At 44.4% G+C, this 20,755-nt stretch overlaps 1 protein-coding gene across 2 annotated transcripts in view; it reads left to right on the forward strand.

Moving 5' to 3' along the window:
- The first annotated feature begins 32 nt into the window (after positions 1-32).
- Positions 33-20,755, forward strand: part of EIF1AD (eukaryotic translation initiation factor 1A domain containing) — a 58,354-nt gene continuing 37,631 nt past the window's right edge. The window contains exons 1-2 of one of the 2 annotated variants that reach the window (XM_029612187.1): positions 33-342; positions 15,502-15,791. In XM_029612187.1, coding sequence (XP_029468047.1) covers positions 15,705-15,791 — 87 coding nt within the window. In that variant the 5' untranslated portion in view covers positions 33-342; positions 15,502-15,704. The remainder of the gene's footprint in view (positions 343-15,501; positions 15,792-20,755) is intronic. The other variant, XM_029612188.1, reaches the window with a different exon arrangement.

The following is a 20,755-nucleotide window of genomic DNA, read 5'->3' on the forward strand; positions in this document are numbered from 1 at the left end:
GCCAAAGAAGAAATCCGCGCCTGCGCCCAGAGAAACAGCGCCACCGCACCTGCGCGAAACGGGGCATTGGCTCTCTCTCTCACGTCTCCCACCTCCCACGCTATCTGCGTCAACTGAGGTTTCAGTTTAGGCGCGTACCTCTAGCCAAGCAATGCGCCTGCGCGTCTATGAGAGCAGCAGCAGCCTCTTAACTGCGCCGATCGCTGACGTAAAATCCACAGAGGCGCACATCGGTGACAAAATAAAGAGCTTGGCGCAGGAAACTGAGGAGAATGCACGTGAAAGCCTTTGTTACTAGCGGGTTTCTACAGGAAGTGTAAGGGGTCAAGATGGTTGTATCTGGTACTTTTTGATTAATACTTTCATTATTACTTCTGCGACTTGCGTTGATATTATTATTATTATGATTAGTGATGATGTTATGTTTCTGTTGAGTGTATTTTTCACTCGTTGAATTCCCAGGTATTATCCATCTTTCACTATGGTCGTTGGTTAAGCACAGTTTTCTAGTTTCAGCATCAAGCTTCAATATTTTGGTGAATGGTTATGATCTATATATTTTTTTCTTCTCTGAGCTTTCTTCTCTCCACCTGCATTTCTAGTACTCTTCTGCTGACTTAACTTTCTTCTCTTTTCATATCAGTGTTTTTGTCGCCTTATCAGCTTTCGCGGCCATTTCAGCCTTTTTTTTTTTTAATTGCTGACCTAGTCACGTCGAATCACTCCAAGAATCTAGCTTAGCATCCTGCTTCTGTCATAGCCATGGCTCCATCTACTTTAAAAACAGAGAGACCACATTGTCTTTTTGTGCCAGCATGTTTATCTAGTCTGCCCAACTAATTTAGAGTTACAATTCCTACCTCTCTCTCAAAGATCCCCTGTATTTATCCCATGCTTTCTTGAATTCAGATACCGTTTTTAAGAAAGAATGGGCAAATATAGGGGATCGCTGAGGGAGGGGTAGGATTTGTAAAATTAAATTAGTGAGTGTAAGGCAGATTAGATAAATCATATGTGCTGTAATGACTCTAAAGTAGAATGAGCAATGCGTGTAATAGATTTAGAACTATTATATCATCTGGGACACATTTACTTTTAACCATGCTGAGATTCCCTCACATTTAGTCACTGTAGCCTGCTGGTCATACAGTGTGACTGCTTCAGTAAGGGATCTAATTTGTTTAGTGTTGCTCCTACTAGGTACCAAAACACTGCAACATTTTTCCTGCAATTTGTATGTTTGTCCTCTTATTACTTTCACCACTGAATTTCAACATGTATTCTATGCTCATCCTGATTATTTTCACTTTTTTCCTTTTTCTATATATTGTACCTATCTTTCTAGGTTTTTCACTTAGCAAAATTTCATTGTCATGCAGAATGGACACTCCTGAATAACTTTTTTTCATTCTACCCAGGACTGGTACTAAAACAAAAGGAACTCAGGAGCTTGAAAATTTGGTGCTGTTTTGCAAGCAATAAGAATATAAGAAATGCTAAACAGGGTCAAACCAATAGTCCATTAAGTCCAGCATAATGTCTTCAACAATGGCCATGCTTGGTCACTTGGAAACCATGCCCAACAAGTAGTAAGAGATGTCATTCCCCAAACCTCCATCACTAACAGTTGTTATTGGACCTGGCCTTTAGAAATTTTGTCCAAATTTTTTTTTTTTTTAACCCAGCTATTCTACTTATCTTGCCTTGACCACATCCTCTGCCACCACATTCCACAGCTTAATTTTGCATTGACTAAAACATATTTTCTTAAATTTGTTTTAAATCTGCAATTTCATAAAAAAAAGGATCAAACGCCTGTTGGGCAAAATCATTCCACCCCACTCACTATTGTGAATGTGGAAGCCTCCAATGCTTCAGAAGAAGTTTATTTCAACACCTCCAAAATGCCCATCATCCTCTGCCTCCCATAAACATCCCAGCTGGATTGAAGAGACCAAAAAAAGGATCTCCCCCACCTGGAAAGAGGAGGAGAATATCAGAATCTTCAGCCAAAGGCTTACAGGCAGCAGCTTCTCAATCAAAAACTCAAATTACGGGTATACTTCAAACATTTTTCGATACATTGGTGCTGTCCCAAATTCCATACCCTCCATCCAGTCCATCGGAAGGGGAATTGGGAGGGCTTAATCATTTCTCCTTTGCCTGATCTTCCATCTGGAGTCAACAGGTGACAAATTCCAAGCCCACTATCTAAGGGGCCGAGAGGAGAGCCTATCTACTCCTCCCCATCCTCACCGGAATCTCCAATAAGCATACAATCAGATCCTCTGGAAGAACAACCAGAACTTTCATCACCCCCAGAGGAATTGTACCCAAAGTTCATAGAAAAAGTAGGTACCGCTTTACATCTAGAGATCAAAAACTTCCAGATGCAAGGGCAGACATACATGGCTTGTTAAAAATTTTCAAATGCCAACAGAACCTACAGCTTTACCTTCCCACTCCATATTGGCTGGGGTAATGGATAAAGCATGGGAGTCACCCTTCTCTGGGTCATCAGTTTCGAAGAAGACAGACCTAACATTTAGGATGCAAAAATCAAAGCACTATGGAGCGTCTAACCTACCACATGCATCTATTGTGGTTGAATAAGCAAGACGATCTAGGTTATACTCCACTACCCCTCCTACAAAAGATAGTTGATATCTAGATGATTTGGGGAAAAAGGTGTTGCAAGGAGCAATGCTTAAGGCAAAGATCCAGCAATACCAATTTTATTTTGCTCAATATTTTATATGAATGTCTACAAAACATTGAAACAGAGTCGAACATAGATTCACAGAAAACCCAGCAGAAGCAAGGTATACTAGACATGGAAGAAGGATTCCATCATCTACTTCGAATGGTCTATGAAGGGTTTGATACCTCAGTCGAATTTCAGTGTCACCTATAGTAGCCTGAAGAATAGTGTGGCTTCAAGCAAGTGCAATCCGGGAAGAAGTCCATGACAAATTGGCGGACCTCCCATGTAAAGGAGACACCTTGTTCGGGGAGAAGCTCAGAGAGACAGTAACACAATTAAAAGAACAGAGCGTAGCAGTCTCATCTCTAACAACGCCCACTGACCAAGCCCCTCCGAGGCGATACTATCTGCCCTACAGGAAACCATTTTATCCTAGGCGTTCTTATAGACCATATACATCTTACAGATCTCTGCCTTACCAACCAAGATCACAATCAAATACCACTCCGATTTGGGGACTAAATCGATCTCAGAGACCACCAAAACAACCACAGCTGGCTGTTCCAAAACCATAACAGTCTTTTTGAGCCAGACCGGGCCACTGCAACAACTACTCGTGGGTGGTTAACTCCTTTCATTTTATCAGGAGTGGAGCCAAATCACATCAGACCGCTGGCTACTCAGTATAATAAAGAAAGGGTACCAACTGAAATTACGATTGTTGCGCCTGGTCGCAGACAGCTGTGACCTTTGCTCACCTCATTTTGCCCAATAGCCTTGAGCCTGGCTAAGATGGCCGTCTCTGCCTCTGCACGCCGACCTCCTTGGCGTTCCTGGGACTGCGAGGGTGATCCCAGTCGCCATCTTGAACCTGGAGTGACTTAGGGCACGCGCGTGCACCTGCCTCCTTCTTGTGCACGTCATGGCGGGAACCTTGGGGGCGTCCCCTCCACATGACGTCACTGCCTACGTGTATTTAAGTTAAACGGACTTCCCTACCTATGAGTTAGCAAGGATTCCATCTTGCTATTCCTTTCTCTGAGACGCTTCGCATCGTTGTACCGGCGTTCCTGGCTGAGTGACTCAGGTACCCGCTCCTCAGGGGCCTTGCTGCACTCAGGGCTATCTGCTCCTCGGAGAGCCTCTCCTGCCTGTCTCACCATCTTCAGCTGAGTGAGTTCTCCTTCTTCGGATCTCCGCTGCTGCTACGATGTATTATCTACTGCATTGTGAGTACAAGACCTACCCTTCGTTACCTCATCTATCCTGCTGTGTGGGATCCTCCGGTTACCCCGCTCTGCGGACCACTACCGGATCCACGCTATCTTGTGCTCAGTGTGCTGTGGCAGTCAAAAAAGCAAACAGAATGTTAGGAATTATTAGGAAGGGAATGGTGAATAAAACGGAAGAAGTCATAATGCCTCTGTATCACTCCATGGTGAGACCGCACCTTGAATACTAAGTACAATTCTGGTCACCTCATCTCAAGAAAGATATAGTTGTGATGGAGAAGGTACAGAGAAGGGCGACCAAAATGATAAAGGGAATGGAACTGCTCCCCTATGAGGAAAGATTAAAGAGGTTAGGGCTGTTCAGCTTGGAGAAGAGACGACTGAGGAGGGATATGATAGAGGTCTTTAAAATAATGAGAGGTCTAGAATGGGCAAATGTAAATCGGTTATTTACTCTTTCAGATATTAGAAGGACTAGGGGATACTCTATGAAGTTAGCATGTAGCACATTTAAAACTAATCAGAGAAAAATTTTTTTCACTCAACACACAATTTAAACTCTGGAATTTGTTGCCAGGAGATGTGGTTAGTGCAGTTAGTGTAGCTGGGTTTAAAAAAAGGGTTGGATAAGTCCTTGGAGGAGAAGTCGATTACTTGATATTAATCAAGATGACTTAGAAAATTGCCACTGCTATTACTGGCATCAGTAACATGGGATATACTTAGTTTTTGGTTACTGGCCACTGTTGGAAACAGGATGCTGGGCTTGATGGACCCTTGGTCTGACCCAGTATGGCAATTTCTTATATTCTTAGTCAATTAACAAGTTGTCCGGCTAGAATTGACAGATAAGGGCTGAATATAGCCAGGTAAGCCATTTAGATGAATAACTATTACGTTATCCATCTGTATGGCTTTTGAATATGGACCTCAGTGTTTCTAGAATACCTCTGCAATCCCTGGATCTCTCACTGACTATGTCTTGTGTTCTGTTAGCTTCAAAGAAGTCCACGAGACTCCTGGACTAAAATAGAAGAGCTTAGCTTTGTGGTGTGAGCAAAAGGCCTTGAATCCTTTCTCCTGTAACTGCTTGATTACCTTGAATATCTACCTATTAATTCTGGTCTCAAGACCAACTCCATAAGAGTACGTCTCACTGTAACTGGCACTTATCACCAATATGTAGAAGGTTGACCCATCTTTGTACAGCCTTTGATTGTCCAGTTCCTGTGGGGTCCGCTTCATATGAAGCCTCCCATCAGGCCTCCTGTTGTCTTGGGATATATAATCCTGACCCAGTTTATAAAAGCTCCCTTTGAGCCACTATGCTCCCTATGACCTGCAGTACCTGACCTGGAAGATCATATTTTCAGCGTGCAGGGTCAGTGAGCTCCAGGCTCTAGTAACTTATGAACCTTATGTCAAATTTTATCAGGATAGGGTTGGTCTGTGTACCCATTCTAAGTTTCTTCCTAAGTTGGTGTCTGAATTCCATCTTAACATAGAAATGACGGCAGAAGACCAAATGGCCCATCCAGTCTGCCCAGCAAGTTTTGCACTTTTTTTTTTCTCATTCTTATCTGTTACTCTTGGCTCTTAGTAACCTTTTGATTCTATTTCCCTTCCACCCCCACCATTAATGTAGAGAGCAGTGTTGGAACTGCCTCTAAGTGAAATATCTAGCTTAATTAGTTAGGGGTAGTAACGACTTCAGCGACTTCAGCGATCCTCCTCCAACGCGGCACCGGCTCGAGGGAAGGCCTGCGCGATCGGCGCCACAGACCCAGCGGGGTAAGGCCTCAGATCCCTCTTACCCTCGCTGGGTCCAAGCCCGACCGCGTGGCCACTCGTGCCGTCCCGCCGCCACCTCCGACCGACTAGAAGGCCCGCCCTCTTACCTCTGCAGCCAATCGCCAAGGCCCTGCGGCTCTTTAAATCGTCCTGCAGCTCCGGGGCTCCCTCCTTCCAAGCGACTTCAGCGATCCTCCTCCAACGCGGCACCGGCTCAAGGGAAGGCCTGCGCGATCGGCGCCACAGACCCTGCGGCTCTTTAAATCGTCCTGCAGCTCCGGCGCCGCGCACCGAAGGAGCACGACAAAGGGGGCAGCCCCTTTGGACTGCACCGAGGGACCGCCCTGACTCAACTCTTCGTCCCTTCTACTCCACCACGGACCGTCTCTCCCACAGCCGGACAAGAGTGCGATTAGAACAGGACCTAGCTATACATCCCCTCCGTCTGCCTACTCCTCCCCGCTCTCACCCAAACCTTTCTACCCCTGGCCTCCCTTCCTCCTGGAATAGGTTTCCTACCTCTTCCCACCTCCTCATCCGCTACCAGACACCTGCCTCACCCCCTTGCACTTTGCACCCAACTGTAAGTATCATAAATATTATGTGTCCTATTCTAAATTAACTACACTGAAACTGTTTACTGTTCTACATTGCTTATGCTGCACTGTACTCCTGCTATCAGTTTGGACACACTGAAATGTACTCTGTTTAACCTGCTTTATATTGCCGGCAATATAAGCTGCATTGTATACCCTGCATTACAATATCCTCACTGTTCACTTGCTCTATCTCCTAAGTAATTGCTCTGTACTACTTTACTCTGCATGTGCCTTGCCCACCAGCAACCCCAACCCTCGGACTCACACTTATCCAGACCTATCCAATCCTATCCTTCTCCCACTCACTCCCCCACTCACCATGACCACCCACCAGATCCACCGCATTCACCTTCCTCATAACAGACGCCTCCCCTCCCTCATACCATCCCCCACTTACAAGTCCCTCCTCCCCATCCTCACCACCCCCTTTAACCAAATTCTTGGACTTACAACCCTCTCAATTATCCTTTCAATGCCCAGTCCCTCTCTAAGAAAACCTCCATCCTAAATGATCTCCTCAACGACTGCAAACCAGATATCTGTGCTATCACAGAAACCTGGCTCAAAGAAACTGACATAGTCCTCCTCAATCAGCTACCGTCACACTCCTACGAAATCCTATCTATCCCAAGACCAAAAAAAAGAGGAGGTGGCATCCTCCTAGCCTTCAAGAAACACCTAAACCTCAAGCTCACTCACATTTCCTCACCCCCCAAACTAGAAATTGGCCTTTTCAAATCCCCTACGCTACAGATCTGCCTCATATACGCCCCCCCCCCCGGCTCCATCGACCGAGATCTGTCCCCCTTTATTGAATTCATATCCATCAACATTGAAATCCCTTCCATCATACTAGGAGATTTCAATCTACATGTCAATGCCACTCCTCTCTCCCCTTCCTGTGATGCATTCCTCACCGCCCTCCAAGCACTGGGCTTCCGACAAATTGTCTCCTCCCCTACTCATCAAGCTGGACACTCCCTCGACCTCATCTTCATCAACCACTGCTTTCTGCCTCCCCACCCCCCCACCTGCTCCCCAGTACCCTGGTCTGACCACTTCCTCATACAAGCCTCTCTATCACTCTCTACTCCTGCCAACCCTGCCCCCACAAGCAACATTACCATTACCTACAGGAACCCTGCCCAGGAGATGAACTTGCACTTGCAATCTCCAATGCTGTCACAAACCTTGACTGCTCCAACCCTGAAGCTGCCATCACCTCCTGGTTCAACATTACCCTTGAAATTGCTGACAAGCTATGCCCCATTTCCAGACGAGAAATACGACAATCCACAAAAAACCATCAACCATGGTACTCAGCAGAGCTAAGAGTCTTAAAAAACAATCTTAGGCAGCGTGAGAGAATCTGGCGTAAAGCTCCCTCACCCCAACTTGCCTCAAGCTATAAAACTGTCCTCCACCACTACAGAACAACCACACTCAAAATCAAGCGAGACTTCTACTCTACCAAGATCCACCAATACATGTACAACCCAAAAGCCCTCTTCACCTATGTATCTGACCTCACGAAGCCCCTACTAGGAGTGAAGAAATCGCCCAATACTTCCTCACAAAAATCTCTAACATCCTCCTCAGATTCCAACACCCTTCCCCATTAACCCCTCCCCCCTGCAGCCCACCCCTGCCAACAGTACCCTTCACACTCTTGACCTGACTTCCACCAAAGAAGTGGAATCCATCCTCAGAAAACTTAGACCGGCAACCCATCCCTCAGACACCATACCCACAAAAACCCTCCTCTCAATCCCAAACTCCATTGCCAAACCCATTGTTGACATTATCAACTCCTCTCTCTCCTCGGGCTCCGTCCCAGATGTCCTCAAACAAGCGATAGTAAAACCCCTCCTTAAAAAAACCCTCACTAGACCCCAAAGACCCTTCCAACTTCCGCCCGATCTCAAACTTGCCCTTCATTTCTAAAATTATGGAAAAGATCGTTAATATCCAACTCACTGAATACCTTGACAATAACAATATTCTGCATCCTGCCCAATTCGGTTTCCGCAAATCCCTTAATACTGAAACACTCCTACTCTCACTCACAGACCACATACTCAGAGGTATGGATCAGGGCAACTGCTACCTCCTTGTTCTTCTTGACATCTCAGCTGCCTTTGACACCATCAATCACAATTACCTCATCAACCGTTTGACTGAAATAGGTATCTCTGGCCTAGCCCTGCTCTGGTTCAAATTCTACTTATCCAACAGAAAGTTTGCTGTCAAAATAGGAAATGCCAAATCTGCTCTCTACCCCTTATCCCAAGGTGTCCCCCAAGGCTCTTCCCTCTCCTCTACCTTATTCAATATCTACCTCACACCCCTCTGTCAGTTCCTCACAGACCTTGGCCTCAAATTCTACCTCTATGCAGACGATGTGCAAATCCTTATCCCCATCCACAACTCGCTTTCTGATGCCCTTGCCTTTTGGAACACCACCCTTGCCTCTATAAATGACTTTCTCTCTAACAGCCACCTTGCCTTAAACGTCTCCAAAACGGAGCTGCTACTACTCTCTCAACACCAACCCCCCAAACCCCTGATTTCCAATGACCCAGCATTCAGCGCCACATCATCCCAACCCTTTGTTAAAGACCTTGGAGTAATTTTAGACCAACAACTTAATCTAAAGAAACAGATCAACTCCATCCTCAAAGAAGGTTTTTTCAAGCTCAATGTTATAAAGAAACTTAAACCCCTCCTCCACTATCATGACTTTCGCACTGTCATCCAATCTACTCTCTCCTCTAAGTTAGACTACTGCAATGCCCTTCTCCTCGGACTACCCGCTTCCTCCACGAAACCCCTACAAATGTTCCAAAATGCCATCGCCAGGATTATTGCTAACTCACGGAAATCAGACCACATCACTCCCATACTCAAAGACCTCCACTGGCTCCCCATAACATCCCGCATCCTCTTTAAAACCTTAACCTTAATACACAAATCCATCTACTCCTACAACTCTAACTGGCTAGATGAACTCTTTTGCCCCGTACGCTCCGACCGACCTATGCGCTCTGTCAACAAAAGTACCCTAACAGTACCTCTCATCAAAAAAGCCCACCTCTCCTCCACAAGGGACTGCGCTCTCTCCATTGCAGGCCCTAAGCAATGGAACTCCCTCCCGACTACACTCAGACTTGAGCCATGCTACTCCAAATTCAGAAAAAAACTAAAGACATGGCTTTTCCGACAGGCCTTCCCAGAATAATCTGCCTCCACTTGCCTACTCCTCTCATTCCTCTCGATCAATCCTCACACAAATGACTCTCAAATTGCACACTGTTAATAGCTTTCTGTAAATATTGTATATAGCCCTTTGTAATTAATTTCCTTGTTTACCTCTCAAAGTTGATGTTCCCTTTCCTTTCATCTTACTGCACTATGTATTTACTCCCTCCCTTTCCCCTCCCTGTTAATTGTATTTTCTATCTTTCAGTTACAATGTAAACCGGTATGATGTTTGCATACTAATACCGGTATATAAAAGCTTTAAATAAATAAATAAATAGTAACCGCCGCAATAAGCAAGCTATACCCATGCTTATTTGTTTACCTAGACTAAATAATTCAGACCTTGTTGGTTGTCTGTATATAGATCTACTTTTCTTCATTCCCCCTGCCTTGAAGCAGAGAGTTATGCTGGATATGCATTGAAAGTGAAGTATCTGACTTTCTCCCCTGCCGTTGAAGCAGAGAGCTATGCTGGATATGCGTGATGTATCAGTCATTCTCCCCTGCCGTTAACTAGTCAATCATCCTCCTAGCATGTTTGTTTGTTTTTTCCCCCAGGCCATATGTCCACCAAGGTGAAAAAAGCACTGCATAGTTTGGACTGCAAGAGAGCTTTGGTCTTCTACCTGCAGTAGACTGAAACACATAGAAAGTCCACCCAGCTTTGTTTCCTTTGACATCAAATAAATGGGGCTTGCCTTTGCTAAACAGACTTTATCCAGTTGTTTAGCAGATAGCATCTCCTTCTGTTATACCCAGGCAAGCCTGAATCTAATTGGGTCATGTCAAAGCTTACACTGTCAGAGCCATGGCAGTGGCTGTAGCCCACCTAAGATACATCTCTATGGAGGAGATCTCCAAAGTTGCGATGAGTTTTTCTCTACACAGGCACTCCTAACGTGACAGCAGGTTCAGTCTGTCCTGCAGATTTTCTCTGAGGTATAGAACCCAATTCCACTCTCTCTCCTTGTTCCTGTTTTTGTTCCAGTCTGCCCCTGTGCAAGAAAAATATAAAAAGAAAGGCCTGTTTGCAACAAAGTTATTCTTGTGCCCCTTGACACTGTTTTTGTTTTCCCTTTTTTTCTTTGGGGTAGTCTGTAGCTAGGGTTCCTTACTTGTGAAGACTGCCATCCTGCTTGTCCTCTGTAGCAGTGGCGTAGCCAGAACTGATTTTTTTTTTTTTTGGGTGGGCCTAAGGCATACAGATCTAAACCCTACTAGTTGTACTCCATTGGGTTTCTAAGGAGTCTACAACAGCCCTTATACATCATGAGTTTACAGGTGAAACAACTCTTTCCTTGAATCCTGTCTAAGAATCTAAAAAAATGAGTGAAATTTTATTTAGAATATTCTAACTCATTTCAAGCACTTACCAACATTAAAATACAGATTAATAAGGAATTTTTATTTATATTTATTGCAATAGATACACAAGAGTATCAGGTAAAAAGCAAAGTACACAAACAGATATTGTGTCATAAAACAAATATCAATGTATTCTTTCACAAATCCTCTTTCAGAAAGGCAGAGATCACCATAACTACAATAAAATAGCAATAATCATCAGAGCGGGTGCAGAGCAAAATTACAACAGTTCACATTGCAACCCAACATGAAAAAAACTACCGTATATACAAATTCTGGAGTCTCCTAAGCCAAAAAAGACTCCCTCTACTGCTAAACATTTTGTGAAGTATCTAAAAAATAAATAAATAAAATAAAGCACCTAGAACCTTGCCAAACCATACAACAGCACTGACTCTCAGGTTTCAAATAACAGCATCCTTATGAAGAAGATGAAATGCAAATACTACACCAGGGCCTAGAACATTAATACACCACCTACTGGGATAACAGAATAAGTCAGATTGCTACAAATTCCTACAGAGAAACTACAAGCTAGCAGCAATATTGCGCCTCAGTCACACACAGGCAGAACACAGACCAACCCTTTCCTAATACAGAAATAAGGGATTACAATTTAGAAATAGAAACATGGAAACAAAACTGAAATAGAAAGCTTGAGAAACCAGAATCTGAACAAAGTAACGCTAAAGAGCAAAATACAAAATTACAAAAAATGCCAATACCCAAACATGGCATATTCCAATTGCTAAAATACTGTTTTGTTTTGTTTTTTCTTTTACCTTTGTTGTGTGTTTTTATTTTTCTAATCAGTAGGTTCCCATCTCCTTTTTTTTCCCCACTTTCCCTTTGTCAGACCTTTTCTAATTCTTTCTCCAGGGTCACACTTCTCTTTCTGTTTCTTGTCTCTCTCCCCTATCTTCTTCCCTTCCTCTGTAACAAACTCCCTTATACACACAAGCTCTCTCACATGTTTTACCACACACAAGCTCTCACTCACGCACTCAGCCTCCCGTTCTTTCACACACAAACACCCAGGCTCCCATTCTCACTGGGCCTCACCGCCAAACCTCTTCTGTCATCACAGGGATGGGCTTCCGCCATGGCTTTACTCTAGCGCAGGGGTCAGGAACCTTTTTGGCTGAGAGAGCCATAAACGCCACATATTTTAAAATGTAATTCCATGAGAGCCATACAATATGTTTAAAACTAAATACAAGTAAATGTGTGCATTTTATGTAAGATCACACTTTTAAAGTACAATAAGTCTCTGAAAATATTACACCAGGCCTTAAGACACCAATACATCTCCTATTAGGAAAACGGACCAAGTCAGGCTGCTATAGAGTCCTACACAGAAACTACACGCCAGCAGAAAACCTCACCTGAATCACGTGCTGTCCCTCACCTAACATAGAATAAAGAGACCAAAACGCATAACAAGAAGCATGCAGACAAAAACTGAATTGGAAACTGCAACAAGCCAGAGTCTCTGTATGCAGTGTAACAAAGGAAAAAAGAAACATCATACATCCTTATAAAACAAATCAAGAAATATAAAATCATCAGCAGTAAAACTGTACTAACAAAAAGAACACATGTCGAAACAGCTGATGAGTGGAATATCCAATAATTAAAAACTCATATAAAACATTTCCAGATACCAACAAAATATTTCAAAATAGCAGACACAAAGATCCAGTAATGAAAAATAATAAGGATACAAAAATTTTTTTGCTCTGCATACCTGGGAACGTTTGATATCCAGGTGTCCTGAGATTGTTCTGAATTAGCAGGAGGTGGGGTGGTTTGCTTGGAACTTTCTCCTCTCTCAGTCACATACCAGCGCTCTCTCTCATACTGGCTCTCAATGACACACCTATACACACATGCTCTCAGTCACTCACATATACAAATGTTTTTTCTCTCTCACTTATATAGGCTCTTAATTACACATTTACACACATGCTGTCTATCTTTTCACGCTTACACACACACAGGCTTTCAATCACATAAATACATGCTGTCTTTTTCTCTCACACACAGACTCTCATTCACATGCTTACAAACATGTCCTCTCTTTCTCTCATTTACACACAGGCTCTCAATCACATACTCACATGCTCCCTCACCTAAATCAGCTCTCAATCACACACAGACACACATGGTCTCTCTCTCTCATTTAAACACAGGCTCTCAATCACATACTCACATGCTCCCTCACCTAAATCAGCTCTCAATCACACAGACACACATGGTCTCTCTCTCTCATTTAAACACAGGCTCTCAATCACATACTCACATGCTCCATCACCTAAACCAGCTGTCAATCAGACACAGACACACATGATCTCTCTCTTACTTATACACACAGGCTCTTAATCATACATACACATGATCTCTCTCACACACAAAGGATCTCAATCATACACACATACTCTTTCACACATACAGGGTCCCAATGGTAAACTTACATTCATGCTCTCTCTCTCACAGGCAGGATCTCAATCACAGACATACTCTCTTTCACATATACAGGCTCTCAATCATTCACATACATGCAATCTCTCACTCACACACACAGGATCTCAAACACACATGCTTGCTCGCTCATTCACTCTCTCTCTCCCCCCGGGAACTCGCGGCAGCAGCAGCCACCTCCCAACGCTAACCTCCTTCATTTTCAGCCCTCGCGGAGGCGAAGGCGGAGTCCCATCGGCCGCGGTTGAAGATTTTCATTTTCCTCCGAGCCGCGCTGCAGTCTTCTTCCCGCGCAGGCACCCGATGCTCTCCACTTCCTCTTCCGGGCCGCGGGAAGAAGAGAGCACCGGCGTGCTCTCTTCTTCCCGCGGCCCGGAAGAGGAAGTGGAGAGCATCGGGTGCCTGCGCGGGAAGACCCGCGCAGGCACCCGATGACTCCAGCGCTGGCACCCGGCTGACACCCGATGACTCCTGCGCAGGCACCCGGATGACTCCAGTCGGCGTGCTCTCTTCTCCTCCCCCCCGCGGCCCGGAAGAGGAAGTGGTGAGCATCGGGTGCCTGCGCAGAAGAAGAGACCACGCTAGTGTGGTCTCTTCTTCCCGCGCAGGCACCCGATGCTCTCCACTTCCTCTTCCGGGCCGCGGGGGGGGGGGTGGAGGAGAAGAGAGCACGCCGGTGCCGCTGACTCCAGCTGTCCTGCCGCGTTCCGCCCGGGCTGACAGCATTTTAAGCCCGGGCGGCGGAGGACCGGGGAGCAGCTGGGTCAGCCGGGAACCGCGAAGTATGGCGACACGTGTCTGCGAGCCAGATGCAGCCCTCAAAAGAGCCATATCTGGCTCGCGAGCCATGGGTTCCCGACCCCTGCTCTAGCGGGTTGGCTTCTTCGCTGCCACAAGGATGGGCTCCCGTGGCAGCCTTGCTTCAGGGGGGCCTCTTCTTCTTCAGCCACTGTGATGGAGAAGGTGGCCAGGCCTTGTTTGGGCTCAGGCCTACCCAACACCAAAGTGGGTGGGTCATGGCCCACCCATGGCTACGCCACTGCTGTGTAGCAGTTTTTGCCGAGGAAAGTCCTTACAAAACATGCCTGCTTCCCCTTGGTGTTGGCTTATTTAAACCAAGAAATTAGACTGAGGTAACTCCCATGTTGATGTGTTGCATAATGGAATGCTACACATGCCCAGAAAGACACAAAGTTCTAGAAACTTTGACATAAGTTCTGGGCTATGCTTTATCAGATGATGTCACCACTTTTGAGGACCAACATTCTGCTGTTCTCAGAGAGCACATATTACTGGTAAGCGATTCTGCTTTCTCTTTCTTTTTGTGCCAATACCACAGTGTAACATTTTAAAATTTTCTGCAATCTTCCTTGCTGTGCTGTCTGTTCATCTTGTCTCTTGGATACAAGCTACTTGCACTCATTTGACTTTCAGTGTAATTGCACACACTTCCCTATTTTCAGTCATTTCTCCAATGTTTCATGTTGCTTTTCCATCCTTGTAATAATTCTGTGCAGACATGTTACCACCATCAGGAAGAAAACCCCAAGATTATTCACATCCTCTATCCAGTTAAGGGCTGTGGGGGGATGAGGGCCATTTTAGCTAGGGACAGTAATGATTTGGTAATATTTTAATATCCATGTTGTCACTACTACTGTTGTTATTCTGACTGTTCAATATTGCTGCTATTACTGTTACCAACAGAGGAAAATTCCTGGGTCCTAGCCAGAAAGTTTCTGTGGTGGGTACAGATCCAGGAGGAGCCAAGGCAGCTGGCTCAGGCTTAAAGGGAGCTAGTGCGGGACAAGACTACACCCTGTCTGAATAGAAGAGGCTGGAGGCGGGGGATAGACAAAACAAAAAAACACAAAGTCTTAATATATATCTATATTTTTTTAAGTTATATAAGGACAAGTTGCCTTGGCTCCTAAACATTTTGGCTGGTGTCCAAGTTTTTAAAATATTTTTTCATTCCTATTACTATCCTTTTTTAGTATCAATATTGTTATTGCTTCTGTGAAAATTAACATTGGTATTTTTTCTTTTTCTTCTGATTATTTTGCAGTTCTCCGTCATCACTTAGGAAACTGAGCAGATACTGTTGAAGCTGATACCTGTGTAGGACCTTGCAGTACCTTTTCGGGGTATCACTGCCTCCTGCAGTAAAGTCTGAGCCAGCCAGCATTACAGAAGTTGGAAGTTGGCATCTAATCCTGAACTGGTGAAAACTTTTTTTTTTTTTTCCCCTTTGGCATCTCGTGGAGCAGGATGTCTCAGGCCACAAAACGTAAACATGTTGTGAAGGAGGTATTAGAGGATTATGTCACGCTATCTGAACAGCAGCAGATCGTCCGGGTGAGTTTAAACAACAACAAAAAAACCAACAACCCTACCCTAAGTCCACAAAATCGTAGTCTTCCTCTCCTTCCATGCTCTTGTCCATGACAATTATAACAGCACAGAAACTCACCTTGTGCAGGAGGCCTGAACCATTTTCACTAGTTCTGCCGTGCTTTACTTCAACAGTGTGTGAAAAAGTTCTAAAACTTGCTGGGCAAGTTTTTGAAATCCCAGTTGCTCTTCCAAGAGGATCAGTTCTTGGTGCCTCTGTCTTTCTGGCAGCTTACATTTAAAAATCTGCTCTTATTAAGAGAACCTGAAATCTGGAGGTTATATTGGTGTATTGCATCTGATGATATCAAGGGGCAGGGGAACCTAAAACAAATGCATAACTATCAATATTACTTTTTGTATGGAGAGAGTGTGTTTGTTTATTCACAGTTTGTATAATAATCAAAATGGATAGAGAACCTCCTTCAGTTACAATGTGGGAGAACCAAATGTATCATTTAATGACTGGAGAAAATCTCAATACTGAATAGTAAGTTAACAAGAAGGAAGCAGTTTCTACAAATATGGCAATGATTTTTGGACACATTGACACAAACTGCAGAGTGAAATTATGTACTCATTGCATTTTTCATAATAGTTGGAGTCAGCAAGGTAAAGGGGTGGAAGGGAGGGGTGTTATATATAAAAAGGGAGAGTTCTATTTACGAATGTTTGTGTTGTAATATGGACATAGAGTGTAGAAGAAACAACTGCACTGTCTAAAATCCTATCCAGGTGATGCGTGAGGTGCGCCACCTTCGCACCAGGTAGGCATCCTCACACCCACCAGCCACCCAAATGTCTACACTTTTAATAATCTAATCACCAGCTATGATGGTCAATCTAACTCTTCCCTCCTAGGCAGTAGCCCTGGGAGACACATTCTCAGAGCAAAAGGACAATGCACCACCCGGAGAGCAGGTCCTTTCTACAGGATCATTTCCTGCTGCACCAGGTTGATGCTGTCTGATCATGAGACCTTCCTCCTTCAAGGCAGCACCAAGGCTGCCAGACTGGAGTTGGGACTTGGCTACTATGACCCTGAAGGTTTCATTTATATACATCTCTGTCTGCCTCAACTCCTCCAGGTCTGCCGCTCTAGCCTTCAGACATCAGTTTCTCTGAGAGACAAGAGCTCTTTGCATCAGATGCACATGTACAATTTCTCACTGGCGGGTAAAAAATCATACATGTGACACTCGATGCTAAAGACTGGGAAGCCCCCCTCTGGCTGCTAGACTGCTGCCTTCATCTTAAATTTGTTCAGTTCCTAATTAAGTTTTAGGTTGCTATGAGTGTTGGAATGCATATAATTAGGATCCTTTAAATGTATTAGTGTATTCAGTATATATCAGGTAGTGACTTACAAGGGAATGGTTAAACTCTTGATAAGATATGGGGAATTTCTGAATTTAAGTAAAAAGGCTGATTTATTTATTTATTTTAGTGTGAAAGTGTCACCTGCCTTTTAAACTAAAGGATGAGCTAGGGGTGGGCGGGTGGGATGGGAAATACAAACACACAAGCTTCTGGTTTTTGCCTGCCTTTCTGACTACCTATTTAATACCAAACACACTAAATAATATACCCCAATAGTTTACTTCTCCCCAATACTTTTAAGTTTTAAAAATTTCCCCAAGCAGTACTTACCGATTCTTTTCAGCCACTAGCAAGGTGATCCTCTCCTCTCAGTGCTCCCACTGGATTGTGGGTTACTGAGCTCTTCCTTTGCAATATATATTGTGCTTCTAAGGTAAATTAGTACAAAATAATACCTTTGGAGATTTACACTACAGTTAGTTTTTCTGAGTGACTTGCTGCCATTCGTGACTTTCAGATTTCTCCAGAGAGCCCTGCACATGTCCAAAACATGAAGCTGTCTGGCTTGTGGAGAAGATTCCAACTTCCTAAAAGAAGGCAATTCTACAGATTGAATCAAATAGCATGAAGAAACCACTTTTCTTAAAAAGGATGGTACCATTCTAATGGAAATCCCTTCCTCAGAAAACTAAAGGAAAGGATCCCTGCACAACAAAACCTGCAGCTCCAAAATATATCTCACTGAGCAAATAGCTACAAAAAGACCATCTTCAAGGTAAGCTCCTTCAAAGATGCTCTTTTCAGTGGGTCAGAAGGCGGTTTACACAAATCCGTCAAAACCACATAAAGATTCCACGGCAGAACCACTCATCAAAATAGAGGAAGCAAATGCTGTACTCCCTTGAGAAATCTCACTACATCCAGGTGGGAGGCCAGCAAAACCTTATGCTCTTTCCCTCTGTGACAGGCCAATGCTGCAACTTGTTCTTTTAAGAGAGCTCAGGGCTAAACCTTTCTGTAATCCCCTCTGCAAAAAGAAAATGATCTATGGAACTGAGGCATGAAGTGAGACAATCCGTGCCTTCTGACATGAGAACTCTTAACACCTTCCAAATCTCCACATATGCTAGGGAAGTTGAGGGCTTCCTAGCTTGAAGCAAAGTTGGGATGACTTCCTCCAAATGACCATTTAACACTCAATCTTCTCTCAAAAGCCAGGCCACGAGATGAAAGTGACCCACCTGCTTCAAGAAAATCTGACCCTGACCAAGTCTTAAGGGACCTTCTAACTTGGGATTCATCAAGTCTACAAATCAGTCACCTGGACCTCTCCAGAGCCACCAAGATTGCTCTGCCTCGATGGCTTTTCTACATGTCTAATGGAGGCCAAGGAGGAAAACCGTAAAGCAGGATCTCTTGAGGCCATGGCAGGGAAAGCGCATCGAGGCCTGCTGAGCCCCTCTTCTGTCTTCAACTGAAGAACTGCGGAGCTGTGGCATTGTCTTGTTGCTTTCAAATCCAACTAGGAAATCCCCTCCTCCAAGTGTCTTTTGATTAGTGCTTACACTTCTTGTATCAATTCCTATTCTTCAGGATCCAGAGTGTGTCTGCTCAGAAAATCCACTTGCACATTCTCCATCCTGGCCACATGAGATGCTGACCATGCCTTCAGATGTTGCTGTACCCAACCGAACAGCATCCTGACCTCCAAGGAAACCACCGGACTCTTGGTCTAATATATGCTACCTCCTTTGCTTTGTCTGACAAGACTTTCTCTGCCTTGTTTCGGACCAACAGCAGAAAGAACACTAAAGCTTTCCTGATTGATGAACAAGGAGGCTTCCAAAACTGACCACAGGCCCTGAACTGTCTGTCCCTGACAAATGGCTCCCCAGTCTTTCACACTGGCATCTATAGTCATAGGAACACAACATAAGAACATAAGAGATGCCATACTGGCATATGTCACTATGACCCAATCTGGAATTTCTAACTCGGGGCTTCCCAAACCTGTGCTGGGGACCCTACAGAAGGTTGGGTTTTCAGGATATCCACAATGAATATGCATGAAAAAGATTTGTATATACTGTGTCTCCATGATATGCAAATTTCTTAGGTTTTCAGGATATCCACAATGAATATGCATGACGGGCTGTGGGGTCCCCAGGGCAGTTTTGGGAAGCCCTGTTCTAACTCCACTTCTTTGGACAAATTGTCCTGTGAGTGCCACCAGGAAAGACTGTCTTACTTCCCCAGACAGGGGCAGCCTAAACTCAAAATCCTCCAACTGGGGACTCTACAGTAACAGAAGAACTCTCTGTAATGGTCTCATGTGAGCAAACGCCCAAGTAACCAGGTGTAGCATAGATACCATGGAACTAAGGACAAAGATAATTCCAGACCCTGGGATTCTTCAGGTGTAACCAATGACTAATCTATTTCTGCAGTTTTTAGCCTCCTGTCTGCTATAAGGAACATCTTACCTACACTTGTCTCAAAATGCACTCCCAGGTATTCCAAATTCTGTGATGGAAGTAGCTTGCTCTTGGCAAAACTTGACTCATCCTAAAGTTTGCAAAATCTGTACCACATCAACTCTGCTTGAATAAACCAGTTATCCAAATAGGGGTATATCAGAATACATTCTTTGTGCAAGCTCGTAGCCACAACCACTATCACCTTGGAAAATGTGCAAGGGATTGTTGCCATCCCAAATGGAAACGCCTGAAACTGAAAATGTGCCCTCTTCCCCCCACCCCGCTGAGCACTGCAAACCTGAGAAACTTTTGATGATCTCTCCAAATGGAGATGTGAAGATAGGACTCTGTCAGATTTGAGGATGCCAGGAATTTCCCTTTTCTGACTGCAGCAATCACTGAGCACAGAGTTTCCATCTAAAAGTAGGAAACTTGTAAAGTGTTCACTTTCTTGAGGTGCAAAATGGGCCACTACGTGTCCCCCTTTTTGTGCACCCCAAAGTAAATGGAATATCTGCCCCATTCTCTTTCTGCTTCCTGGACTAAAATATCAACATCCAACAGAAGAAGTTGATTCAATGTGGATCGAACTGCAACCTTTTGAAGCACATGAAGAGACCATGAAAGCCTCTACCACTCAACAAATTCTAAAGGCAAAAAGGTTCCACTGATCTGTTGCTATCTTGGTCCACTCTTCTTAAAAGCGAGCCAACTACCCTCTTATGCACGCCCCCACCCCCAAAGGACTGTGATTTGCCTGCATACTGTTGTAAAGAGGAATCACAGGTTTGATTTTTCCCAGATCTTTAGCTTTTCCAGATCTTCTCAGAACAGCAACTTCCCCATTAAAATGGAAGCTTGTCATGACCTGCCTTTGAAGCCGTGTCTGCCACCTAGTATTGCAGCCAAACAACCTCTACACTAAGACATCCAATGCCACAGATCTAGAAGAGACCCTCTCCGGGTCATACACAGCATAGGCCACAAAAGCTACTCCCAAGTCCATACAGGTCATCTTTTGGACTCTCAGAAATTGTAGCTATCATACCAGGGCATGATCTATGTACCCTCCACAAATAGTGGATTTCCTAGCATGCAGCCAGATGGACTCAGAACCAATGGGTATTGGGC

This window comes from Rhinatrema bivittatum, chromosome 8 (genome assembly GCF_901001135.1).
Source record: "Rhinatrema bivittatum chromosome 8, aRhiBiv1.1, whole genome shotgun sequence".
NCBI classification, from domain to species: Eukaryota; Metazoa; Chordata; class Amphibia; order Gymnophiona; family Rhinatrematidae; genus Rhinatrema; species Rhinatrema bivittatum.